Source organism: Triturus cristatus, chromosome 4_2, assembly GCF_964204655.1.
Source record: "Triturus cristatus chromosome 4_2, aTriCri1.1, whole genome shotgun sequence".
Classification (NCBI taxonomy): Eukaryota; Metazoa; Chordata; class Amphibia; order Caudata; family Salamandridae; genus Triturus; species Triturus cristatus.
In genome coordinates this window covers 437,984,398-438,009,267 of record NC_140586.1, presented here as the reverse complement: position 1 = coordinate 438,009,267, position 24,870 = coordinate 437,984,398, and the positions used below count along the sequence as shown (strand labels likewise).

The window sequence follows — 24,870 nt, the reverse complement described above, 5'->3', positions numbered from 1 at the left end:
CAGATGCCTGGGAGAAAAAGCAGCAGTCTGCCCTGCCACTCTTTACAACTTATACGTGTTAGTGTGCAACATACAATGCACAAGGAAAATAATTAATCCTCTGAATGTATGGAGCTCTTGAAACTCTTCGCTAATTACACATTTTTTACATGATTTCATAGTCTCTTTATTGACTTTTTCTTTCAATCGAAAGTGCCCTGTAATTCACACTTTTACAATAAGTGAGCAACTAAATTTTTTAGCGCCTGTGGTGTGTGATGGGACATACGCATGGCCTTTTGTCCATAGTGTACAATTACCACAAACACTATGATGAATTTAAGGTATGGACTAGATACCCTTACTTGGTATAGCTTCTCTGGACCCATATCTAAACAATACAAATATACCAGTGATTATATTACAGTATCCCCTTCTAGTATATTATGTCCTGATGATGACTTCAAAGTAATTTGCATGTCCCACCCGAAGGAGGTTGAAAGGCATCGGTGGGATTCAGCAAGGTGGAGTGTTTGTGTAACACAAAACATTTCCCTTAAGAATCTAGCGGAAAAATTCATACAAATGTTTGCCTCTGGGAACATTCAGTAAACAAAACACCCACCTCAGAGACCGCATTGACTGAATTGATATAACAAACCACAAAAAAAGGACTAAAATATTTTTCTGTGATTTGGTTTTGCAGGGCTCCGAGCTTTTATATTTGTACTAATGTGATGTATATATCTTGACAGTCAGTTAAATAACAGCTTTTTGAGTTGTGTCATTTATATTTGTTGTTTGTTATGTCTTTCAATATATTTGCCTTCTAACTTGCTTTGCTATGTTTTTCAAATATCTTTAGGCTCAAGGTTTGAATGGACTGCTTATAATTAATTAATCCTTAAACAATACTACAAGCAATATATGCATGATCATTGATTCCGTTCCTTGTGTATATTAATTATTAATAATTTAATCTATGGCTAGTAGGGATACTGTTTCTTTTTTGATACTTTTCAGTAAGTCTGGCAGCCCTTTCTCATGTTTACTGCTATCAGGTATTGGCAAACCCAATGTTTCTAGCTTATAACTCAAAATGCAAGCCCGACTTAATGGTTTTGCTAGTGTGTGTTAGTAGTGGTAAGTATCATGGAGCCTTTTTATTGTCAATTTTACAAGGGTAGATCCTTTACAAACATAGAAAGCCTTTTGTTCGTTATTTAAGTATTAAAGAATTGCAAACATTTCCTTGGAAATGATTAAAACAATGTGCACTAACCATTGTGATATAGCGAAAAAAACAAAGTGGCAGATTTTTATTCGTCATAGTTGTTTTAGTCCATTATTTCAAGCTTATTATAAGTATTCTTGTATGACTACAGAAAGGTGATATATAAAGTCAATATATCTACTTGTTGTTATTAAATATGAAAAAAATTATGCTGAATCAGAGAATGCATTAACTGGGAAAGGAGCATACCTTGTTCATTAGGCAGAGATGGCATTATGCCTGTGAGAGGTGCATTAGCACCGTGCCAATTTTATGTAAACTCCTTGGAAATAAGAGTCCAAATGCAAATTTGCTCAATCCCTTTGTCAAAACATCTCACTGGGAAACAAGTTTCAGTCTCTGACAGACCTGTGGATGCCTTTCCACTGCAGTATCTGAAAAAGACAATAGGAAAACTGCCGTCGGAGAAGACACAAGTTTATACAATAGATGCATTGATCATTCATGTCATGCAGCAAAGGGTTTCTAATCTAAACTTTGAGACTTTGTCAAAATAAAAATTCACCCAAAATGTAGTACGAGAGATACTTTCTGGAGGTTTGTGAAACTGAGAAAAGAAGTCGATGAAGTATTAATTGTTTTAACAAACACATCTACTCAAATGTTGTAGTTAAAGGATGAAAAACAGAAACAAAATGTCCAATGGAAAGACAGTAATAATATACAGTGAGTAAACAGCACACTTTGAAAAACAGGAACGTTTAAATGAGGCATAATTTGGTTGGGAAAAAGGACAAATTCAAACTTCTCATGAAATGTCCCAGCCTAAAGTAATTAATGCACAATTATCAGAAAATCTAGCAATCATGAACGAACACCCCTTTAATGTGGTTTTATCATAATTTTTTTGTCTTTTACTTTACAGCTCTATCTCAGTGACGGCTCCTCCGTTGCCCCACTGCGCAAAAAAGGAAAACTTAAATGACAATAACGTATCACTATTATCATTTATTTTTCCCTATTGGTGCAGGGTGGGCTGGGCTGGCAAGAGCATGGGAGGAGTGGTTTTCACTCCCAAAGTGCGCATGAACTGTTTGGACGGCCCTCTTGGGCCAACCAAACAGTTTATGCGCACTTTGCATTTTTTCCACCAGGCTGCATTACACAGCCTGGTGAGGAACATACACAGGCTCCCTGCTCCAGTCTGAGCGCCGATCCATGGCACTCAGACCAATCACAAAGCTGCATTGCATCACTGTGATTGGCTCAGGGGAGCCTGTGTGCCAGGTGCTTCCTGATGCCAGCCTTTCTGCAGAAAGGAAGAAGGAGAGGACACAGGAGAGAGGTGGCAGCCTGCCGGCTCTTCCAAGGTAAGTGGGCATTTTTGTTAATTAACCCCCGCCCCACCACAACCATCCTTTAGCAGCAGCTACTGCTCTATTTCTATGCCGAGCACTGGCAACACTAATATGTCTGGCTTTAAACTTCTAATACTCGCAATTATAATCATGTAAAATTGCACATTTTAGCCTATTTTTGTTACCATGCTGTAGCACTGGCATTGGAAAGTCTGGCAGCTCTGTGAAATTGGTCACCAAAGATGTGTTTTCTCTTTGGGAAAGATGACTTTATTTGGGAATAATAGGGAGCAATGACTTTTGCCTGTCACTGCACCAGAAGTGAAAGGCTTGCTTAAGCGGGTCGGGGGTGGGAACGAGCAGCGCAGCAGCTGTGGTATGTGGGATGAGACAGTTCTTGCTGTGGTTACCTCATACATATTTTCATAAAGATCCCTAATGGTGACTGTAATGTCAGAGAAGCAGTAAGGGCTGCAAAGAAGGTGGGATTTTTGTGCAATCTTAGCAAGTTTCACACTATGTTACATAGACAGTATAGATATATTTGCAGATCGGTGTGCCTTATCTCCTCTAGAGAATTCAGACACAGTGGGCAATTACAGTAAGGTGTGTATTGCACACACAGAGTATATGGGAGTATATGGGATGAGAAAGAGACTCCTCCTGTAAACAAAACACACAATTGGCCTCTACCCAAATAGCTTACAGGTTAAGGGCTTTTGGGACATTAGGGGGAGGGGTCAGGTTGACCCACAGGATTGTCTTGCACTAGCCACTTAGGTTCAGATCGACTGAGAAAGAAGTTGCCTGGATAGGCTGAGTTTCAATTGACTTACAGTAGGAAATGACCAGTCAGAGAGCCTGCGGTACTTTGTTACATATTCTGCAGGGGTGGGAGGGTCTTAGTTTGAAAGCATACCTGCACTGACATGAAACCTATTTAGATGGTCCAGAATGGGGCCTATTCTGAGCAAAATATAAAATGTATCTATGGTGAGGGAGGAATTGACAATGTAAAGCAAGGGTTTAAGCGATTTAGTGGCTATAAATTTGACATTGATGATGTCTGTGGCAATGGTGTGAAGTTGAGGTTAGTAGTGATATGAAGACATTTATGTAATTATCTAAGTAACATTTCATCTGTGTCTATCAGGAACAGATAGGGATTTGTCAGAAGTATTACGGGTAATGTCAATGATGTGTTTGATTAGTCAATCTTTTTGATGAAGTGACTGAGGTATTGAGCAGGGGTTTGACTCAGTAATGGACGGCATTGAAGACATTTTTCTGGTTGTTGTTAGAGGATAGTTTAAAGGTCAATGAAGTCCTTTCCTCAGGTAAGAAATAAATTACATACCTGTAACTGCAGTTATCCAGTATTGATCACTTTTCATAGATTCACATGCTTGAATCATTCCCCGTCATTGAAGTGGGAGTCCCACGGTAATATAAATAAAGCAGTAATTAAAGAACTTCCATAGGATATCCTGGAGGCAACCATGCATTTAATAGCCTATCTACCTCCTTTTCTAAAAAAGGACCAAACTTACAAATAAACAACCAATCAGTAACCAGCACCCTCTAGAACCTTCCCAAGAGAGGCTGAATCTCTCAGATATTCCAGCACAAGTGTGGATAGTAATACTAAAATGTAAGGGGAGCCTCTGGGGAGGATGGTGGGTTGCATGTGAATCTATGAAAGAAAGAAATACTGGATAACTGCAGTAACAAGTAAGTAACTTATTTCTTATCCAGTATTGGGGTATCTTTCATAAATTCACATGCTTGAATCAGAATAGCAAGCAGTAATGTAAAATAAGTAATCACCCTTAGTGGATGGCGGGTAGTGCCAGTAATATTTCAAAATATATTCACAAAAGGAGTGTCTTGTGAAAGTGTTGGTGTAAAAATAAATGCATATAAAGGCGTTGACTTGTGAAATAAACATCTCTATTATCAGCTTAAACAAGTATACAGACTTTTATAACCAATAAAGATGCATTTTCAAATACAGATCAAAACTGACAACAGAAAACAAATGACGTAGTACTGCCTCTCCCACGGCTGCATCAGCACACTGTGTCGACTCCAGGCAGTAGTGCTGCATGAACGCATGCATCGTTTTCATCGTCGCAGCTTTGCAGATTTATTCCAGTGGCACCTCAGCGAATATGGCAGCCGATGTAGAGACTGCTCTTGTGGAGTGCGCTTTCACTGTCCTTGACAAAGGTTTGCCTGCCTTATCGTATCAAAACTGAAATGTGGCTGCTATCCATCTTGCGATAGAAGCTTTAGAAACTACAGTGCCCTGTAAACATTGTCCATAGGCTACGAACAATTGATCTGTCTTGGGGATAAACTTAGGGGCTCATTAAGCACCCACACCTCCCCCCAACACAAGGGGGGCCCTCAAGGCCCCTGAAGACATTCTCCACCAGCCTCTCAATGGCAGTTCAACCGCCACAGAAAGGCTGGCTTCCGCCGGCATCATAATTGTGCCGGCGGAGCCTGCTAGGCTTCACCGCCATTGTGAGCATGCTGACCGGTCCGCCAGGCAAACGTGACGATTGCTACCGGCAGAAAAGCAGCAGACGGATTTTCCGTCCGGCACGATACCCACCGCCATCATAATGTGGGGGGGTAAATCTCATGATGATGGTGGAAATATCGCCACTGCCGACCTGGCGGTGGCGGTCCTTCCACCATCATAATGAGCCCCTTAGTCTTTTGCAGGTAGAATTTAAGACACCTCTTGATGTCTAGAGTGTGTAGCATTTGTTCTGCACATGTAGAAGGATCCAGGAAGAAAGTGCTGAAAATGACAGGTTCGTTTAAGTGGAACTGCGAAGGAACCTTAGGGATGAATTTGGGATTCATCCTGAGGATAACCATTTCACCTGTAAAACGAAGGAAAGCTTGTATTTCGCTAACCCTTCTAATTGATGTTAGGGCGAGCAAGAGAGCTACTTTCCACGTCAGGCCCCTGATGTCAGCCCTATGGATGGGCTCAAAGGGTTGCCTCATCAATTGTGATAGGACTACATTTAAGTGCCACTGAGGGGGTGGAGCTTGAACAGGTGGATAAGTACGAAACAGTCCTTTCATGAATTGCTGTACAACTCTGGTAGAGCAGAGAGACAGACGTTTTGGGTATCACCTATATCTAGAGATAGCTGCGAGATGAACTTTAATTGAAGAGTATACCAGCCCAGATTTTGCCAAAGACAGAAAGTACGGTAGAATTTCATCCGGAGAAGAGCGATACAGATGTACCTTGCTGTGCAGACACCAAAGGCAGAACCGCTTCCATTTTTGTCTGTACGTCTTGTTGGTGCTATCCACATGGGATATGGCGATAATGTCTTTGCACTCTTGCACAATAGTCAAATCCTTAAATTCGAAGAATTCAGGAGCCACGCATGCAAGCGAAGAGATGCTGGCTCCGGATGACACATCTGACATTGGTTCCTGGTCAACAGAGTTGGTGTCTGTAGCAGACGGATGGGCTGGGCTTCCAAGAGGAGGAGAAGCTCCGTGTACCAGTGTTGTCTGAGCCATCTGGGGGCTATCAAAAGAAGGCAGCAGTGCTCCTTTTTCATTTTTGTAAGGACCTTGGGTATCAGTGGAATGGGAGAAAAGGCGTAAGCATATATTCCTGACAAACGCATTGAAACGGCATTCTCCCAAGAGTTTGGGAGAGGGAATCTTATTGCAAAGAACTGGCATTTGAAATTAGTGTGGGTCGCAAACAGGTCCAGCACTGGTTTCCCCCAATGTGAAAATATTCTGTCCATTTGGTCTTGTTCGAGCTCCCACTCATGACAGTTGTCTTTGGTCCTGCTGAGGGTGTCTGCCAGAGTGTTCCAAAGCCCTGGAACTTGTTCCGCTGTTAGGGATATCCCGTAAAATGTGAGCCAGCTCTAGAACTGCTGGGCGTCCTGAAAGAGAGTAAGAGATTTGGTTCCTCCTCGTTTGTTGACGTAAAACATGCCTGTGGTGTTGTCTGTACTCATCAAAACCGATGAACCTTTTATCTGAGGGAGGAAAGCCTTCAGGGAGTGGCCTTCAACTCCAGCCTGTTGATATGCATCTGATGCTGGGACGAGGACCATTTTCCCTAAATCTGAAGGTCTTGAAGATGACCTTCCCAACCTTCCATGGAAGCATCGGTGGTGACTATGAACTTCGGGATCAAAGGCAGAAAGGAGAGGCCCTGAGAGAGGTGTGACTTCAAAGTGCACCATTCGAACGCCTCTCTCATGCTTGGAGTGATAGTTATCCAGTAGATCCCGTAGTTTGAATCCATTGACATTGGAGTTCCTCTTGCAAAGGTCGATTGCTGAGGAGAGCATGCCCAGTAGAGATTTGTATGTCCTCACAGAAGTGCACTTTCTTTTTGATAGTCAAGGTTTGCAATTGTTCTTGCCTTTCTTGCAAAAGGAAAGCTTTGTTCTGAAAGGTGTCCAAGTCGGCCCCTAGGAACGTCATTGTCTGACTTGGAAAAAAAGATGATTTTGTTAGTTTATAGAAAGGCCTAAATTGCGGAACAGATCTATGCAATCTCTTGTAGCTGCAGCCTCTCGACGAGACGATGGAGCTTTCAGGAGCCAATCGTACAAATATGGAAATACTTGGTGACGCTGGTCCGCAAGGCAGCTGCCACTGGGGCCAGAAATTTGGTGGAAATCTGCAGAGAAGATTTGAGGCCGAAAGGTAGGACTCGGAACTGATAGTGGGTGCCAGCCACTGTGAATCGGAGGAGCTTTCTGTGTTTGGGGTATATAGGAACATGGAAATAAGCATCCTCTAAATCCAACGATGTCATGAGGTCCCCGCTGTTGAGGCATCAAAGGATGTCGGAGAGTGTAACCATTCTGAAGGTCTGATTTTTGAGGAATTTGTTCAGCCGTCTGAGGACACTCCCGATTTCTTGCATAAAAGGAAGAAGCGGAAGTAAAAGCCTTTTCTTCTTTGTGCTACTGGAACACTCTCTATTGCCCTTTTCAGTAGCATAATCTTCACTTTCTGTTTGAGTAAGTGAAGACAAGGGGGTGTAATCCTCTGGGTGGAGTGTTTGGTGGGTGCTGGATGAATTCTAGAGTGTCGCCGAAGATATGCGATCCAAGACCCATCGGTCCGTTGTAATATTGCGCCACTGATCGATATGACTGGAAACGATCACACCAGTTGGGGGGGGGAGTAATAGCTGAAACCCTGATGTGGTCACTGCTTGCGACCTGAGTTGCGTGCTTGTGATGTTGTTTTCCTACATTCGCCTTGCCTGGAAAAAAAAGATGTTGGCTGACCAAAGGATTGCTGCTGGTAACCCTCACCATATTGTGGGTGAAAGGATTGATAGTTTTGGGTGTGCTGGAAAGTACCTCTAAAGCCTGAAAATCCATGTCCTCATGCACCCTGAAAGGGCACTTTACGATACTGTAGGTTACCTAATGCTTTGGCTGTGTCTGTATCCATTTTGATGGCTAGTAGAGCTTCATCTATTTGTTTTCCAAAAAAACTGTCTCCACCATACGCCATGTTCAGTATCTTTGATTGCACTTTTGAACTGAAGGATGCTGCCCTGAGCCATCCTTGGAGTCTTAAAACAGCCACACAAGCTAGTTGTCAAAAACCTGTTGTGGCTATGTCCATAGCACAGTCTGTAATTGTGGCCGCTGTGCGCTCTCCCTCAGCCAGGGCCTTACGAAATTCCTGTTTATTTTCCTCTGGTATAAACTTCAGCATGGCTCCGAAATCAGACCACATTTGATGATTGGAGTGGCCCAGAATGGCTAGGGCATTAGCAGCCCTCACAGAGATTGCGGAAATGGATGAGAATCTCTTCCCAATGGAATCCAAACGGTGTCCTTCCTTGTCCGGTGGAGACGTAATGGGGTGGAAGGATTTTTTGATCTTCTCTGAGCCGCTTGGGAAATCACAGAGTCCAGTTTGGGATGACCCGTAAGGCATGTGGGGGAATCCTCGGGCGCCCTGTATTTTTTATCTAATCTTGGCAGTACTGGCACTACAGTGGCCAGTGATTTCGTTATTTTAAGTCCTTCATGCCAGATATGGTCTATAATGCGTATAGATGTTATCGATTTCCTTTATTTAAAGTCATAAAGGAAACAATCTGATTGCTTGACTATTGTGGGCAGATGAAATCTGGACGTACCCTGTCCATCAGATTATGAAAACCTCCAATGACCTCTGGAGGTGAGTCAGAAGGACGACTAGGAGGAGGGAATGGTTGGGTATAATATAGTTATCCCATTCATCAGTGGGTGGAGGAGGATCTTGAAGTTCTCCCTCTTCAGGCTCTTCTTCAGAAGAGGATGGATCTTCTCTAGGAGAAATAGAGATGATGGGGTATTGGTGTCATCCTAGGAGTAGCAGAAGGAGGCAGTATTGTTGTAAGCGGTTCTACAGGTGGTGCTGATGGAAGCGGTGTTGAGGGGATTCTGCTCATGCACAGAACTATGCGCAGGAAACCAGGACCTCAGTGAATTGCGGTGTACCAAATAACTCACTTCAGTACCTAGAACCCCTATCCAACTAGCATCAGTGTCTCATTCGTTCTCCGTACTACAGCGAAGCTACCAATGATTAGATAACCCAGAACAAGCGACTTAGAATACTCTCAGGAATGGTGGGAATCAAGAACACCTTTTCATTGTTATTCTCATATCAGTCCACAACGTGAGTAATCAGAGACACAGAAAAGTTTAAAATGTTTATTTTTAATTACGTGCTCTAAGATGCAGTACTTCGGCTAACATAAGCAAATAAATGATTAGAAATAGAACCATCAGCATTGTTATAATTCCATAAAAAACAAAGGGAAAAATCATATTACAATGATAGTGGAAACAGGTCCTATAATACCTTGTGAACCACCCTCTCCCGCCTAGTAAGCTAGTTTTATTATAATAATAGAAGGTCTCTAGGTTTGAATGGGGAACCCCATACCTCAAAGATCAGCTTAGGTGAATCTCATCACAGGATCAGCACTGCTCCCTGTGTCTGGAAAGGTTTTCTCCAAGAGTGCCAGCATCATGCATGCAATGCAATATTAAAGGCACCCGAGTTTCAGATATTTGCAGCTGTGTGCTTGTTGTGTCTAGAGCGTAGGCCGATCAACCCGAATTCAACAGCATACTTTGTTATTTGACCTTGACGGTTTCTGCACACAATGTTCAGACTAAGGTCGCGGTGCACGTCTAGGGATGTGTAAACCAGACCGTTCTCATGTGAAGAAAAAGCAAGCAAGCAGGTTTACTTATAATAACAGCTACCTGTAGTGTTGTATGCAAAAGCAGCAAAGTGGTAAGATGGCGTTTAACTTCTAAAAACGCTTATGCTAACATACAAATGTGTGCAGGCAAAACCCTGTCTTCACTCCAGCGGCAGCACAGTAATCTGTTCCTCTTGGGGCGGGAACCTTTTCCTGTAGTCTGTGAGCGTGGCCTGTAAGTCTTGTATTAAAGAAGAAGGTAATTGAGCAGGTTCTTGCCTTGGTGGATCAAAATAATATCTAAAATGCTGATATTGTGTAAGAGGAACTGGATAGTGTTGGTAGTACTGCTTCTCGTCATAATAGTCCTCATCCTCCTCCTGACACTTGACATTAAGTTCAGAAGGACTGTGAGCAGTCCCAAAGGGACTATCATCATCCATTTCCTCTGTGGCTAGAAGGTGACTTTGGAGTAAAGGCGAAATATTGCCTGGCGATTGGAATCCAGGTTACAGCGATGTTCTGGACAATCTGGATGGTGTGGACTGCATTTGAGGTGACTTCGTCGACGGGAGATGTGTCGACTGGTCCATCGACGAAGGGACCATCGGCCACCCTGATTTTCTTGTCGATGACAAAATCGTCATGGATGTCCTCATCAAAGCCACTGACGGTGTGCTCATCGACAGTGGAGCCTTTGTAGACGGTGGAGCAATCATCGACGGTGATGGTGTCGTCATCGTCGCCACCGGCATCTACGATGGCAACCTCGTCGCTCAACGATATTGGGACATTGATGCTCATCGTCGATGTCATAGACGGTCTCGACGAAGAGAGAGTAATAGTTGTCGGCAATGCTGAAGAAACAGGCGTCGACTGTGAAACTGACAGCGACAAGGATCTGTGGCTGGATTTTGGCCTGGAAGGTCCTGAAGATTCCAGTGTTGCCTTAGAAGTCCCAGAATGATGTAGCAAGACTAGCTCTAAGGAGATTGTAGGTTCTTTCTCCTTTTTGAGCTTCTCTGGTCAGATGAGAGGTTTTAGGGTGTTGCTTGATCTCCTCAGGCTGACCCTCAGGCGACCTGGGCCTCTTATGGGATTTAGAGGAAGTGATCAGTCTTGGCCCTGTGCCTCATGGGAACAGTTCAGCCCGAACTGCCAAGCCATGTCTTTCCTGGACCGGAAACAAGCATCCTGGGACTGAATGAGGGGTGTTACCCCTATATCAGTTCCAGGAGGCTTGTTTGTGGTCTGTGGACTGTTACAATGAGGCACAGGGTCAAGAATGATTTCCATATAGCTTTGCCTGAACTGGGTGGCAAAGTAAGTTAAAGAATGATGATGGATTTAACCCAGATCTGTGACTGGTGGTGCATGTCTGAAAAGTTTCAGCGCTCCATCCATCATCTCCTAGTGTTTGCTATTATGCTGCTTTGCTAGATGTGCTTTGTTCTTTTGCATATTTTATTCATTTCATGAATCATTTATGGCTAGTCGTTTAGATGAATGAAGTGTATTACATTTAATTGAATTGAAAAAGTGCACCCCTACTAGATTCCTCATTGCATTCCAGAGGGACTGCACATCAGGTGAGAGATGGTGGACTCTTTGCTTGGAAGTTGAGACACAGATACAGTGAGTTGGTGTCTTGGTACATCTGTACTGCAGATGAATCAGACTGCCACATGGATAGTGACACACAGATGTGGTAATTGGAACTACAATGGAGCTACTAAATAGTACCATATAACATTAGGAAATTGCTGCAGTACACAAGGACCAGAGCAGATGCCTCAATGGGATGGCTTCTCCAAAACCCATTGTCGATGACAACAGGAAAATCAAGAATATAGACTATGCAGAGTGTTATGTTATAGGCCTTTGAAAAAAATTCAGATGTGATCATTGTATGTAGATACTTAGCAAATTCATAATTTCTCCATGGTTTCCCCAGATTTGTTATATTTTCCTGTGCCCTAGTTTTTCTGGTATTAGGACTATATGTGTACTGTGACACTGCTATTCAGTGCCACAGTTCGTGTGCTCTGGCTCTAAAATAGTATCTGTAAAATTGGTTTCACCCAATTTAGCAATGTAACTTTCCTGTAGGGCCTTAGTAGATGGCGCTGAAAATGTAGCAATGGCATGGGAGTTAAATGTAATCTGTAGGCTGCAGTGTGCATTTACACCACTCAAATATATGACAAAAAATACGTCTGCCAGATGCTCTGGCTGGCGTGCTGTTTAAAGTCAAAGCAATAACACATGGTTATGAAAAGTGCCATAAAGGAAAACCTACAAACAAGTGCCTAATATATATATTTAAATAAAAACTGTACCCTTAAAGAGACTAAAAGCAATTTTACTGAGTAGATTCGGCTACATTTTTCATAAATGGACATAAATATAATTAAAAAATATTTAATTCTAACTCTCCACCTGGGAAAATGCTAGAAAAGTGATTTAAAGTTATATCCCACCTAATTTTCAAAACCCGATTTAAATGTGAAATCATATTTTTTGAATGGAAAAATATTATAAATTGTTCTCTATTCTGCCTGAGTGATAATTGCCTTAAAACCAGTTCCGCCACTCATCACACCTCCGAGCTGGAATATGCATTCTTGTCTGGAAGAATTTACAGACCTGGCTCAGAAGACAATGGCCTGCCTCTTAGCACAGGAAGGACCCGGTGTTGTTAACAGCTGACCACTTGGTAGGGATTAGCCTAATGGGAGTGGACAGTAACAGCTTGCTACTGCACAGGATATGTGTGGCACTTCACCAAAGCCCCCTCAGAACATATTTGGACCTGGGAATACTACACCTGAAGAAGAGGGCAATGACGGCATAAACCAGAAAGACTCCTGGCTGCTGCTGAAAGAAGATGGGTCCACACTCGTGCTGGCATCCAGGGAATTAAACTACTTTCTAAGGGTACAATGGTTAGCCTCCTGTTTGCCTGTTTCATGGGCACATAAAGCAGAAGGACTCCTGACTCCAAGAGGGCCCAACTGACCTCAGAGGACAGGACCATACAGGAGACTTTGCTGATGAGAGACCCAGTGCTTAGGAGTCTTCCTTTGGGAGCTAGGGGCTCACTAGAAGGAACTTTCCCAGCAGTTGAATAAAGTGGGTCCTAATCATTGTTTCCACCTCTGTAGAAATGGGAAAATGTCCTGAGGCTTGCTCAGAGAGGTTGTACCCAAGACAGCATGAAAACCAGGTTCATCAAGCTAGGAACTGCTTGCCACACTGAAAAAGGATTCAAATGGATTTTGCAGTCAAGGTATCATGCCTCCTGGAGCCCTGCAAAGTTACAGCTTCTAGGCTTGCCAGCTGGAGCATTCTGAACACCAAAAATGTTACTAAGTCTGAAGGTGAAACCTTGGACAGGGGAGAGGCTGCACATCTATCCAACTAGCTTTGTCCCATTCCGGGCCTTTGGTGCCAAAAATAACAGCTTCACCGGGAGCTCGATGATGATGTGCCCAACTCCAAGAAACCCTTGACAGCCACAGCCTTGGACTGGAACTGTGAGAACTGTTGTTTTTCAATTGCGCTTTACTTTTTCCTGGCCGCTTTTTTCCTTCAAATTTTAAAAATGAATATCTCCCATTCACCTTACTCTATTTTAATAATCTCGACTTCTTTTTGCTCATAAACATCTTCCCTATGTTTCTAAATTACTTTGGAATTTTATTGTGTTGCTTTCTTGACTTTACGAATCCAGGGCCTAAGCTAACACATACTTCTCCGGGTGATGCATACTGATTGAGCTATAGCTACCAGAGGCCGAGCAATGATTGTCTCAGAATTGCGTTTTGGTATAGCTAGAGTGTGTTTATTAAATTGGCAGGGTTACCCGGCACAAATTAGAGAATAACTACTGAGAAAAATAATGTGTTGCTGTTTGTACATATAAAGACAGGAGAACACTAAGTCAATGAAAGGATCATTTTTCACCCAAGGCACTATTATCAAACAAACACAATAACAAGAAACCTTAGAATTAAACATAATCAATCCACCTGTCTTTCAACTTCAAATGTGGCTGTCCTATTGCACCGCCAGACTGAGTAACATAAACTGTACATTTCCATACCCCTTATTGGTTAGGCCATTGCTATTCACATAAGTTCTGTAACTTACTTGTTTCTAATTATGTAGCTGCAGCATTCTGTAGTACATGTAATACTGCCAAACGGATAGTCATAAATACCGGAACTACATTAATTACCAGGAATATCTTGATGTTTTTCATGCCGAGGAAGCCAATGTGTAATAATCCCAATGTGCATGTGGCTCCACATGAATAGGTTGTGTCTTTGACATCAAGAGAAAATATTATTCATTTGAAATACACAGAATGCAGTCTGTCAGAAAAGGTTTGTAAGGAATTTCACCTTGCAAAGCCCCTTTTATTTCATACCGAAATAGAAATTACTGTGTCAACTATAAGGACATCAATAACATAAATGTAAAAAAGATTTACTATGTAAACCAAATACATCAAGTACAAGAGGGGTATGCACTCTCATCTCTCGTGGATGAATGCCTTTGACAGTTACTTTACGTCGAAATATTTGCACTCGATGTGGGCACTTTAATGCCCTTTAGCCCATGCAACAGACTGTCAGCCTTCAGACATGTTCTCATCAATCATTTTCTTGATGTGCTTGAAAAATATATTGTAATCTATTTGGATGATATATTTGCAGTTGTCAGGGTTACTGAAGCCACCGTCATCACTGGTATAGAGGGTGATTTTGCCGTCACCAATGTACCTGCTGACACAGTAGCCGTCAACAATGGATCCGTCGATGAGCTGATATTTTCCAATGATGGGTCCTTCAAAGGGATCATAGGCATTAATGATGAAGAGGAAGACTTCCTTTGAAAAGAAGTTGGACTTGCTTCCTTCAAGATAGATTTTCCAGACCCAGAGTCCTTTGAAAGAGACTTTGATTTCTGAGAGTCCTTGTCATATTAGGTAGAACAGTCATTTATACACTTTTTCCCCTCTGTCCCTCATCATCGGATCCAGAATCAGAGTGGGCCTTTTTCTTCTGGAGCCAGAGAAGTCTGGCCTCACGATCCTTCATAGTCTTAGCAGGAGAGGTTCTGCAATGTTTACACTCTTTAGGCTTATGATGTGGATGTAAGCAATATAAACATTCCTTATGGAGACTCTCAGAAAAAATTATTGGCTTGCTACAAGACTTACAAGGCCTTAACATCCTCTTTTTAGATCACTTGGACATGATGTTGAGGTGAGGAAAACAAGGCAATTGTACCTCAGACTTGATTGTAGGTTGAACTGTGTTGCTTCTGGTAGAAGGCAATAGGTCAAAAGGTGACTGAGCACAGGAGCTGAACATAGCTCAAGAAGACTCCCTCACACATGATGTGCGGTAAGAAATCTTAGGTATAGTGGCCCTGCGGGGGAAGAGTGCTTCAGGTTCTGGTCTCTGATTAGTTGAAGTTTGGATCTATTAAAACAATGTCAATTGGTTAACAATGTCAATTGATTTCTCTATGGCTGTTAAAGCTATGTATAGCACTGCTTGTTATAGTTACCTTGGGACTCCCACCATGACGACAGAGAAGATTCAAACAATGAAATCTATGAAAGATTCAATACTGGAGAATATATGGTAATCTACTTGGGCGATATATTTACGTTTTCTACAATGTATGAAGTACATGTGCACTATGCTTTTTACTCCATCATTTGCTTTATGAAAAAGTGATGAAATGAAAATGTCACCAAACAAAAGTAAGCACAGTAATACACCTTGAAGGCCTCCCTGAATTCATAAGCTTTAGGTAACATTTTACAGATTATTTATCCACCATTATTATACAGCTACCACTCGACTAGCCACAATTCTAAAATAGGGTGCAGCTTTCTCATGGACTCCAGCAACCAACAAAGCCTTCGTTTGACTCAACAGAAGTTGTCCTGCAAGATTTCAACATTGAGGTACCTTATATGTCAAGGCGGATTCCTACAACAATGCTTAATGAGCAGTGGTTCCTCAGCCCCATGAAACAACAAATGAAATACAACCAGTGGTGTTTCATTCACAGATCTTCACATCAGCCTTCCCAGAGAGTATACACTTGAATACTATGCACTAATTCAATCAGCGATGCTATCTAGAGGAAGCTATTTTTGCTATCATGGCTGTGCGGATCATCAGAACCCAAATCAAATCACAACAGCCTTGAGTATAAATCAAAGACAACCAGGGTGGGCCTATTTGTTTTTTAGATTTGATTTTATGATCACTTACAGAAGGAAAGGATTTATATGAATGCAATGCATTATCCTAAAAGTAGCTGATGGAAATAGCTAAGAAGACACATACCTTACAAAGTAACCATACAAAATGAATGATGAAAGTCATAACATATGTTCAATACTGTTACTATTTGTTAAAACAGCCTTTAATGAGGTAGACCAAAAATAGTTCATAGAAAGAGCAAACACAGTCTAGGGCGGGTGCATGATGATCTAATTTCTTAAGGACACCAACATTGGCTTTTTTCTTTCAATCAGCAAAAGACGTTGTTGGAGTGGTATCAATATAGTCAATTGCAGAGGGTTATGAAAATAAATAAACCCCTAAAGCTGCTACCCCACAAGATGTGCCCATTATCTATATTTATTGAACCATATGGGGGAACGCCTCACTATTCTAGAGTTACAATTTGGCTACCTTTCCCTACCTTGTACTTCTGCTCTTTTTTGCTTTTTACTTTCTGTATTACCTGCATTGTGTGTCCCTACACCTGATGTATGATGTCTCCACATTGTACATTTTACTAGAGTTGTGTGACTTCCATCTCTTTGAAGGAAAGTGGTACAGTGTTGCCTAAGATTCAAGGTTCTCCTCAAAGTATTCCCTCAGTAAGACAAAGTTAATAGAATCTATTTGTAAGGTTGAAAGAGATCAAGTATGATGTTGGTAAGAGGGAGAGGTAGACAGATTTGACACTGGACGTGAGCTTCATTAATTAAAATCATGCCGATGGAATGCCTGTTTCTATTGATGGTTAGACTTCCACCTGATTCATACAAATAGGGGCCTTCCTTCTTGGTGAACCTCCAAAGGATCTAATGTCTTATTAGGAGGAGTAGCACTGACCAAAGAGGCACACTAAACATTGTTCAAACAACTACAATAGTGGATCTTGAAATTCCAGAGCAGCTAAGGGCCAGTTCCAGTGACAGGTATTCCAGATGAGGAAACATACAAATTCAGCAGCATTTCCACATATATCACAATTTGCATTACTTATTGTAACATACCAGGATGTTACGCTCAAAACACTATTAATAGAAAGAGAATTCCAACCCATATCTAACAAAATCTAAAACTTAAAAATAACCATTTTCTTATTACTATGATCCTATCTCCGTCCCACATACCATGAACATTGTCTGTGTGAACTGTAACTGCATTCTGTAGATGCCAAGTGTGCCACAGGCTTAAACAAATGAGGAAACATTGTTCAAAGTGAAACTTTAGAACTTGAATGCTTTCTGGTTTCAACACAAGTATTAGCCAGTAGTTCAGCCTGATTGCAGATATGATAACTCCAGCATTTGTGGACAGGTTATTGTTACTTGTGTGTCTCCCTAAGGTTGCCTTCATCTATAAAAGAAGACGTTATAATTCTTCATGTCTGCTGTTATTTTTAGAAAATTATTTTGTACAGTACGTAAGCAAGATAAATACATCTTCTTTTCTTTACACAATACATGAATAGATAAAATACTTGAGTTTGATCTATTTAATTTTGTATCCATTTGAACCTGGAGCAGCCTTATCGTTTTAATAAATAAGCGTGCCCTAGCTGTACTGCAAGATGGTTTATACTCAGGAATTTCTGAAAATAGGATTCAGTTGTCATCTGTTACCCGTAAGAAGTAATTATCCAATTGTGAGACATGTGTATTAACGAAACCTCTTTTTTCTCCTGTTCAAAAAAGACAGCAGACAATGTCTATAAATTACCTTTGCAAATGGCATGTGGATGCGGTGATCAGAGACCATCAGTTAAAGCTTTCTTGACTCCAACACTTCATCAGCCCCAAATTATTCTGCAAAAGAGAACACAAATGTATTTGTACTGAAATTGAATATCATCATTGTTTTGATATTAGAAATACTGTAACAGATAAAAGTCTACATAAACTTAAGACAAAACTGATCTGCACCCTTCATGTAATATCTGGACATTGTCCACCAGTCACCGTCCAGGTCGTCTACTATTTACTATTTTGCCACAAATATTATGAAGGCATCATCAGGAGCACTTCTGAGGCTCTTAGTCTAGGATCAGTTTATTCCTGCAGTAAGCGACAGTTGTTTACAGCTAATTTATTGACCTACACACATAAGTTAAAGAAGTCCGGGAGGTTTGGGTTAACACACAACTGTAATTTGTATGACAAAACAAATATTTGACAAATCGAAGACACAGTGATAAAGCTTCATTCCCCCTTTCTTAGGCTTATGATAGGTGAAGAATGTGGCATGTTCCCTGGTATCGGCATTGCACAGACATGCAATGATCTACACGTGGGAAAGCCCCTGAACATTAAATACCAAAGTAAATAAAATATCAAATCCAAAATATTGAAAGGTAAATTTAGATTTTCTTAACCTAACTCCACATATATGTACCTTGACAGTATATATCTTCAAGGAATGTAGATGTGGTGTTACGAATTTTAAACATATACTTCCTCTAGATACACTTATCTGTCAATATTTTGCTCTTCGACATTTTGTCCATGATAATCTTGTATCATGAAACTCAGAGCCTTGATGTTCAGTAGTTCAATACTACAAGCTACATTTGTTTCCATTTTGAAACAGCAATGGACATAAATTCCTGTTACCTTAAAGGAGAGTAAAATGAAATTTATTTATTCAGTGAGTGCAATATCATTTACAAAACTATTGCCCCATTGGAGTGGATTTTCTGATTCTAACTTTGATTGGGTGATATTTTTCTAAACAATCCTTAGACCACACTATTTTTGTAAGGCAATATTTAGGCCACAATATTCTAGTACCATACCTTGTTTGCAGCATACTTATACTGGCAGCATACTTCAATTCGTTTATATATTTTGCAGGTGATACATTAGTCAGCACATACATAGAAACCAACTGCAGGGAATAGTGCCTATTCGTTTTGAGGAAATGATGCAAGCTAAATGCAATTGTTCAACTGAATGAAAAATTTCCTAGCTATCATAATTGAAAGTTTCAATTCTATTAAAGACTCGGAGTCAAGGATTATGCTGTCGCTTTCTTCACTCTATTCTCAGCAGCCATTTTATTGCAGTTTAACCGCAAACCACATTTTCCATGAAATAGTGGGAATTGATAAAAATAAACAATGGACAACATGGCCCAACAGTCCATAACTGTCCAATCAAGTGACAGTGTCTGTCGCATAGTCCCTTGCCATTTTTCTTAGCTTCTCTTTCATTGCACAAGTCACGCCATAGCCCTTTTTTCACAAGTCCTGCTGCCCATTTTACAGTCCTGGAGAAAGAGATCAAATTACCAAGAATACACGCAGACAAGACTACACCATAAGCAAGGCATGCACAAAACATGTCCATCTATCCGCATAAACGTACAATAGACATGACAATGAGAATGTAACTCAATACTTACTAGTCAAGGGGATGGTCTCCGTGGTTGGGATAATCCTTGCCTCCGAGTCCTTAATAGAATTGAAACGTTCTATTATGATAGCTAGGAAATTGTTTATTCTATGTCAAGACGCGAGGCAAGGATTATGCTAGTTTAAAGGTTACTCCCCACCAAATGAGCCATATCAAACACTGGCTTAAAATATAACCTCTAGAAATTGATTACTAATTGGCCGTGTTCACACTATCTTCCAGGCGGGCACCCAGACTGAATGCCTTGGAGGCCATGGCTCCACGAGTGTAATGCACACCAAAGATTTTTAGATCCACTCCAGCCTGTTGCATAACCCACCATACCTTACGGGCTATGGTCGGGGACAACCCGGCCTTGAGCAGCTTTCTGAGGGCAATTAAGAGCTGTCTCTCACCCGGGGGCCTGAAGTCCATGGATATCTCCTCACAGCCCTTAAGACATTGAACTACACATAACTTAGGAGAACTTGGAAAAGCTGGATATTCTATGGCCCTAGTATTGGATTTGGTATGCCTGCTAAGCGTAAAAGACACCCCAGAGGGGGGAAAAAGTCCTTAGAGTAAAGTCTAGGTCCAAACATTGGATACCCTTTTGCACAACTCCATGCAGAGCAATATCGCCAGCTTCTACGAGAGCTCCTTCCGCGATAGGAAACTATTGGGCTGCCAGCATAGGAAAAAGTTAAGCACCTTGTTAACATCCCACAGAGCCGAATAACGTGTATCCGGGGGAAGTCTAAACCAGATGCCATGTAAAAGGTGACATACAAAGGGATGTTCCCCCACAGGGCACCCTTCCAAGGGCACATGTCCCACGCCGAGATAGCTGAACGGAAGGTGTTTATTGAGTGGTATGCCATACACTTCTGTGCTAAACTAGCCAGGAAATTAATTACTTGAGCTATGTCAGTGCCTACGGGATCACAATCCCTTCACACACACCAATAACACCATCTTATCTAGGCAGACTGGTATCACTTGAAGGTGCTATTGGACCAGGCCTTTGACAAGAGGCCTTCAGCCTGTGTCAGAAGCCCGGGAGTGACCATCAACCCTTGTAATCCGCCATGCAATTAGGTGGAGGGGCCCCTCCAGCACCATCTGATGTGGGATCTGATCCGGATTGAGAAGAAGAGCCATAAATAGGGGGAGACGGATTGGAAAATCCCAAGAAAGTTCCAGAGGAACCGGAAACCAGATTTGAGATTTCCAAATCAGAGTGGCCAACACTACTTATGCTGCTGTTTTCTGATCTGGGCTGTTGCCCACGTAATCATTGTGAATTGGGGAAATGAATACCCTCTCGCCAGCTCCCAGTTCTGTAGAAATGCCTCTGTGGCCACCGCCAGAGGATCCGGTCTCCAACTGCTGAACCTGGGCAGTTGATGATCCAATCTGAAGGCAAACAATTCCACTGAAAATAAAACCCACTGGCTCTGCAGGCTGCCAGAAACTTCCAGATGAAGCTTCCAAAGGCTGGAGTCCCGGAAGGGACTGGACTGCCATCCCGTCACCCAGTTCTCCTGACCTGCTGACATCTGACTCTAAAATGGGCTCCAGAGCAGAGCCGAAAATCACTCTCCTGTTCAATGCTTTCATGTGGGAAAGCTGCCAGAGAATCTCCTACATCGGGTCGTCCGAAAGGACGACCAACTGGGAGTAAGCGAGGTCCCTTCGAGTGTGTGCTGCCTTTAGTCTCTGAAGGGCCCGATAGTACAGGGATCCTGGAAATATGACCTGGATGGATAACAACAATAGACCCACCAGGCAAGCAATCTGTCGCAAGGACACTCTGTGTTGGGATAACATTATCCGATGGATCTTGAACAGTTTCCGAGTAGGAAGACTCAGGGTGGTCTAGGTGGAGTCTATGTTGAACCCCAGAAAAACAGCCTTTTGAGAAGGGATCAGGAGGGATTTCTTTTCATTTATCACAAAGCCAAGACTTTCGAGCAGGTTGACTGCTATCTGCAATTCGGCTGACAACGGTCGGGGTCATGTACCATGAGGAGCATATCGTCTGGGTAAATAAATAGGCAGATCCCCGGCATTCAGAGGTATTCCATGGCTGGTCTGATCACCTTGATGAAGCACCAAGGAGTGCAGAAGAGGCTGAAGGGTAGAGCTGCAAACCGAAACGTTTGCTGTCACCAGATGAACTGAAGGAACCTCTTGTGAGGAGGGAAAATAAGTATGGTCAAATAAGCATCTTTGAGGTCCAGGCGAACCATCCAGTCTGCGGGACAGAAAACGTCCGGAAGGAGGTGGATACCCCCCATTTTGAAATGGAGATACACCAGCCACTCATTGAACTCATGAAAATGTATCCCTGGTCTCTGACTCCCAACGGTTTTGTCTCCTAGGAACATATTGCTTATGAATCCATGGAGGTGGGGGGCTAGGTGGTTAGACAGGAGCTTTGAGGAGCGATGTAACTTCTGCGTCCACCAATTCCACCTCCTGTTGTGAGAACTGGAGCGGTCTGGGGTGAGTAACCTGACATGGGGACCCGCAAAACTCTATGTAAAAACCCCTGAACTGTCTGCAGAGCCCATGCGTCACTTGTGATTGACTACCAAACAAGAGAAAAATGTGCCAGGTATCCCCCTACACTTATGAGGGAAGAAGGGCGAACACTCAATGGAAGTGAAGGCAGCGTCAACTCCCTTGTGTCCTCGGCCTTTGCAATGCCATCCTCGTGCCAGGTAGAAATTTACAAAGCGCATCTGGTCTTGATATTGCCAGCACCTGGAGCCTTGCCCTCAAGGAGGAAACTGAGAGAAGGGAGTGCCAGCCAGCGGCCCCTGCCTCAACCGGCCCCACGGAAAACCCGAGAGGGAAAAACCATTTTAATAAAAGACTGGGCTTTGTCTAGCGAAGATATTCACAAACATTTCAAGTTCCTTAAAAAAAGGCTCACCCAAGAGCCCCCCTCATGCCATATCGCCCGCCTCTGAGTCAGCAAGGTCCCCAAATTTCAGGTCTACCTTTACTAAGAATGAAATTCTCTGTTCGGTGGACAGAGAGCGATTATCATTGCCCATGAAGGAAATTGCAAACTGCGCCCAACTAGAGAGGAGCTATGGGGAGATGAGGGATACCAAAGCCTTGGCATCCACTGCCATGCCAAGAATCTTAGTTAATAGGCCAAGGGCATCCAGAAGCTTATCCTGGCACGCCCGCCAGGATCTGTTGATGCCCTTTGTGGGGTCTTTTTGAACTTGGCCAGGAAAGTGGCAAATCTGGGGTTCAACTCTAGAGTCAAGGATACCTTCCATTTTAATGAGGGTCGAGGGCACTCAGCTTTAAGGAAAGGATGGGCTACTTCCCCAATGGGGCTCTGATCTGCCCGCCACATAATTTGCCACCTTCGTGGAGGGGGCACACTCAAACAAACAGGGATGGAGGAGTTCCTCTGGATCAAGCATGTCTGACTCATCGTCGGGGCACTGGGGCCAGTGGCAGGAGGTGTAAAAGAGGGGTGCCAAGGCCTGGAAGAGTGGATATCATCATCAGTGTCCCTATGGGCATCATCATCTGATGGGTAGGAGAGATCGGGTCTGGGGATCCGTTTGCCAGGTCAGACGAGTCCTTGAACACAGAGAAGGCCGGGCTTGGGCAAGGAATGCCTGCCTAAGGTGCTCAAAGGCATCATAACCAACCTCCACTTCATGGGATGTTTGACTGGGACTGGGTCGGTATCCGATGGCTGGACTGGTGGAAAGGGTTCTGGGGTGATGCTTCCGTTCAGGGTTCTGTTGATTCTTGAGGTTCTGTTTCAGTCCCATATGTGTGTCATTAAACCTAATGTTGCTGACTCTGTTCATTGGCTGTCTTCTGTTGTCCATGAACCCGATTTTGCTTTGCTATTTGCTCATGTGTTAATTACTGTGGCGAGGAAGACGGACGAGGAGGTAATGCCCCGGTTACTTACCAGTGATCTTCATTACTCCGAGTCCTAGTATTCCTCGCCACAGTATAGCATCCCATTCCTCCTGGCCCTTATTTGGGGCTTCATGTTTCTGTGACTTTGATTGCAAGTCTTTGAGGTGTATGGTGCCTCCTTTTATCCCATTGGTGGATAGAGGTGGGGTCCATGTTGGAGGGATGGGAGACTAGTAGGCTGACTTTCTTTTTGCTTAGAGTTTCTGTGGGAGCCTAAAGTTCATGTGTTAATTACTGTGGCGAGGAAGACGGAGGAGGAGGTAAGTGTTTTTTTTGTGTTTGTTTAAGCCGAGCAGAGCAGAAGGGCAATTAATACAATATACAATAATCAATGATCAAGAATAGGAAAAAAAACAGTTTAAAAAACAACAAGTGAAGTCTGGTAAAATCCTTTGATCAATAACATTAACAGGAAACAGGAGAAGAAAAACAATGCTCCTATTGCCACGGTTTCTAAAGTGCAAACATTGCTAGATGTTAAAATATAGCACGGTTGATAAGTAGCCTATATTATTGTTGTTGTTGGACTTTGCCCCCCAATACAGGTCGAATTCTTTAAATAAATAAACATTCTATCCATTCGCAAAACCCTGCTACATTACAATACCATCGTATTTTAGCTTTAATATATAATAAAAAAGGTGACGAGTGCTAACATTCCTACCATCCTAGTTTCAAAAGTGCTAACAGTGCTAAATGCTAAAATAATGTAGGGTTAAACAGCATTGTTGTTGTTGTTGTTTGCCTTTACCCCCCAATATAGATCGTATACCTTGACTGAGTAAACATTCTACCTAGGCAAAGAACGCTGCAGCATTAAAGTGCAATCGTGACTATCCTAAAGTATATACCAATAAAGTGCCAAGTGCTAAAGTGCTAAATAACGGTCATGGACTGCTTACTATCGGAGAATTTCCATACTTGAGTAAACTTTTTCGTTTCCCCAACTTTTGGCGTAAGCCTCTTCAAACCTCCTTGTCCTTAGCATTTTGTTCACCCATTTTGAGTAAGATGGTACATCCTCGGACCTCCAATTTTGGAGGATTAGGGAACCAGCTACTAGGGAACAGATCGCCGTGTATGTCTCTTCGACTTTGGTCAAGTCAGACCTTTTTTTGGAGATGCCAAAGAGAGCCACTTCGGCTTCGGGGTCAAGCGTCTTATTAGTGGCCTGGCTTGTTGATAAAAAGATTCTACTCCAAAATATCTCGAGTTTCGGACATGTAAAAAATATATGGAGCCAGTCACCCCTGCCTTGAATCTGGCAATGAAAGCATTTATTTTCCACTCCCGGAAAGCGTTTATTAAGAGTTTTTGGGGTGAAATAGGCCAACCACCGAGATAAAAAGGCCATCCTTTTAAAATTGGCTGCTCTAAGGGCCTTACTCCCTATCTGAGCAAT

The 24,870-nt window shown here is 42.5% G+C and overlaps 1 protein-coding gene across 1 annotated transcript in view; it reads right to left on the bottom strand.

The window, feature by feature from the left end:
• Positions 1 to 24,870, bottom strand: part of TTLL7 (tubulin tyrosine ligase like 7) — a 925,222-nt gene that overhangs the window by 709,302 nt on the left and 191,050 nt on the right. The window contains exons 3-4 of the mRNA XM_085600119.1: positions 17,833 to 17,918; positions 1,463 to 1,647 (exon numbers count right to left, since the gene is read on the bottom strand). Of these exons, the coding sequence (XP_085456245.1) occupies positions 1,463 to 1,487 (25 nt within the window). The 5' untranslated portion in view covers positions 1,488 to 1,647; positions 17,833 to 17,918. The remainder of the gene's footprint in view (positions 1 to 1,462; positions 1,648 to 17,832; positions 17,919 to 24,870) is intronic.